Below are 2,815 nucleotides of genomic sequence, written 5' to 3'. Positions count from 1 at the left end.
GCAATTATATATATATATATATATAATACGTATCTTCAACGTATCCGTATCTTAATTTTTTAGAAATTAACGTATGGCTTTATCATATCATATTCGTATCATGTATCCGTATCTGTATATATGTTTCTTAGTTGGTAATAATATATAATAAAATAAATAAAGGGTTTTTTTTTAAATATATAAATATGTTTAAAAATATTTACATTTTATAGCAAAAAGTTCCAAAACTTCAAGCACTTTTGGAACTTTTTTGTTATAAAGTATAAATATTTTTTAGATTTTTCTATTTATAAGAATTTTCCATAAATAAATATTAAAATAAATATAATATAATATATAAATATATAAAATAAATAAATAACAAAGAACGAATTTCTCCACTTTCTCCAATCTTTTTGGATTGATCACCGTGTCTTTCGAAACTCACACAATTTAGCAAATACGAGGTGGATTACATACATATGGATAATGATATATACATGTAAAAAATGTAAATGTCGCAAATGCCTTAACTACTGATATACATTTGATAATAATACACATACTTGTCAATCACACACTTATTTATATTGCTAATGAGCTTAATACATTTGACTGAAATATTTAATATACTTAATAACGATGCACTCTACTAATATATTATTAATAAATTTATTCGTTTATATCGGTGATAAACTTGATACACTAATTTATGGGTGAAAAATACGTGGCTCGGAATTCTTTCCTGGAGGGGAAGGCTGACTCGGAAGTCCTTTTTTCCGAAGAAATAAAAAAGACTGGAAGTCCTGAACGCGGTAATGGCGTAATAAAGTGGATTGACTTACAGACACTCTCCCATGGAAATGAAAGCGAAACGAAGGACCAATTCCAAGTAAAATGCCACTGTCTTTGTCTTCAACCATAACCCACAAACCACTTCCCCCAATTAACCATTTCACATTCCTTTCGAATCCATCATCATCATCTTCCTCGAAACTTCCTTTACATTTCCAACCAATCGATCCCCACTTTCTGATTCCTCTTCGTTTCATGATCCACACACAGGCTTCCACTCCGATCTCTTCCCCATCCACGCCATGTCCTGCATATGGAAGTGCGTTTGGACCCCAGCTCATTTTGAAATTTGTTCTTCACTCTGTTCTCCTAAATGTTCCGGTCTCTGTTTTCGCCCACAGCCACGCCCGCCGCCGCCTCTTCCTCTGCCTCAGCTTCCGTCTTCCACCGTCCCCCCCCAACCCCATTCCCGTTCCCCAGGAAGGACGACTTTACTTCTTCTCAGTTTGATCACTACAGCAACTCTGGTCGCCGCCATCTTCCTGGTTTGTCTTCTTTTCAAGAAATTTAGGGAGCATCGTAACTCAAGAAATAATCGCCGCCCGATTCTGTTCGATGTTCGAGGAGAGAATCTGCCCGATAACGATGAAGAAGGACCCGTTCTCGACCACCACGTATGGTACATCAATACCGTCGGTCTTCAGCAATCGGTAATCGATTCAATCACCATGTTCAAGTACAGGAAGAACGAGAAATTAATTGACGGATCAGACTGCTCGATCTGCCTCGGCGAGTTTCAAGATGATGAGAGCCTTCGACTGTTGCCCAAATGCAGCCACGCCTTTCATGTTCCTTGCATCGATACGTGGTTGAGATCGCACAAAAACTGCCCTCTCTGTCGCGCTCCAGTCCTGTCCAATTCCGCCGCCCCAAATTTAGCCCCCATCGAACTGATCACGACCCAGCCGGCGCCGATCGAAGAAACCCAAATGGAAACAGAGGCCATAGAGGAAGAAAACAGAGAAGTTGAAAATAATGGAGAAGTGGGTAGCAGTGGTGGAGAAAATTCTGAAATTCTCATCAAAGGGCTGTCTCGGACTTTAAGCAATTTGACTGAGAATCAAAATGGCGAGGCTGTGGAAGACGAAGGACAGGCAATAAGAAGGTCGGTTTCAATGGATTCAGTTTCTGCAATGGCGATTTATCAAGCCACGGCCAAAATACAAATTCCAGAAGAAGGGTGTTCTTCAAATGGGCCGATAGTGGAAGTGAAGAATTCAAGTTGTTCTAGAAATCTTCCATTTCCAAAGGGGGGAGTTGGAAATCAGAGCTTGTACAATCTGGTGAAGAGCATTTCATTTGGGCGTCCTATGCAGAAAGAGGGGATTTCAATGAAAAGATTCAGTTCGGGAAGAAGGAAGTTACAATGGGCCAGACATTACAGAAGCCAGAGCTCGGTCCTTCCGCTGTGAGAAATGAAGAAATCTTTTCTCTGCCGTTTCAAGAAGTTGCCCTATTCCTGTAGTATGTGTATGAAGCTGCAGCAAACTCTGGGCTGTTCAGTTCGGGGTTTTTAAGGTAGGATACGAATAGAATGAATAAAGAAGAAAGGCTATGATTTGAATTATGGATTATAAAAGATGGGTATTGCTGTTAATTAATAGATCAAATTATGAGGTTAGTGAGTTTGTATCTTTCCTTAATGGATTAATATAGTTTTGTTTGAAGTATATGATGAATGGATATGGTTTTTTGCCAATTGAATATAGCTTTTACTCTACTTTATATTTATTTATATATGTAAGATTTTCGAAGCGTGTTTGTATGCCAACATGGAAGAGGAGGAATGCTAAGTATGTATTTGTATTTGTAATGTATGGTGGTCAAGCAAATGATCTATTTAATTATTTTGGTACTTCTCCAGTCTAGTCAAATGATTTGTTTATTTGAAGTAAATCATACTCTTTCTTTCTTTGGCTGTTTGTGGTGTACTTGTAGATGGTTCTTTGCTTTTAGTAAATTTCTTGGACACAAACATTTG

At 37.9% G+C, this 2,815-nt stretch overlaps 1 protein-coding gene across 1 annotated transcript; it reads left to right on the top strand.

Moving 5' to 3' along the window:
- Positions 1-807: 807 nt before the first annotated feature.
- Positions 808-2,565, top strand: LOC120074220 (E3 ubiquitin-protein ligase RING1-like). Its single transcript, XM_039027274.1, has one exon. It carries the CDS (start codon positions 1,077-1,079, stop codon positions 2,244-2,246), a length of 1,170 nt encoding a protein of 389 aa, XP_038883202.1. The 5' UTR covers positions 808-1,076; the 3' UTR covers positions 2,247-2,565.
- Positions 2,566-2,815: the final 250 nt, after the last annotated feature.

Source organism: Benincasa hispida, chromosome 3 (genome assembly GCF_009727055.1).
Source record: "Benincasa hispida cultivar B227 chromosome 3, ASM972705v1, whole genome shotgun sequence".
NCBI classification, from domain to species: Eukaryota; Viridiplantae; Streptophyta; class Magnoliopsida; order Cucurbitales; family Cucurbitaceae; genus Benincasa; species Benincasa hispida.
The sequence above is the reverse complement of the archived record's forward strand: the minus strand, read 5'-3'. Positions and strand labels throughout refer to the sequence as shown.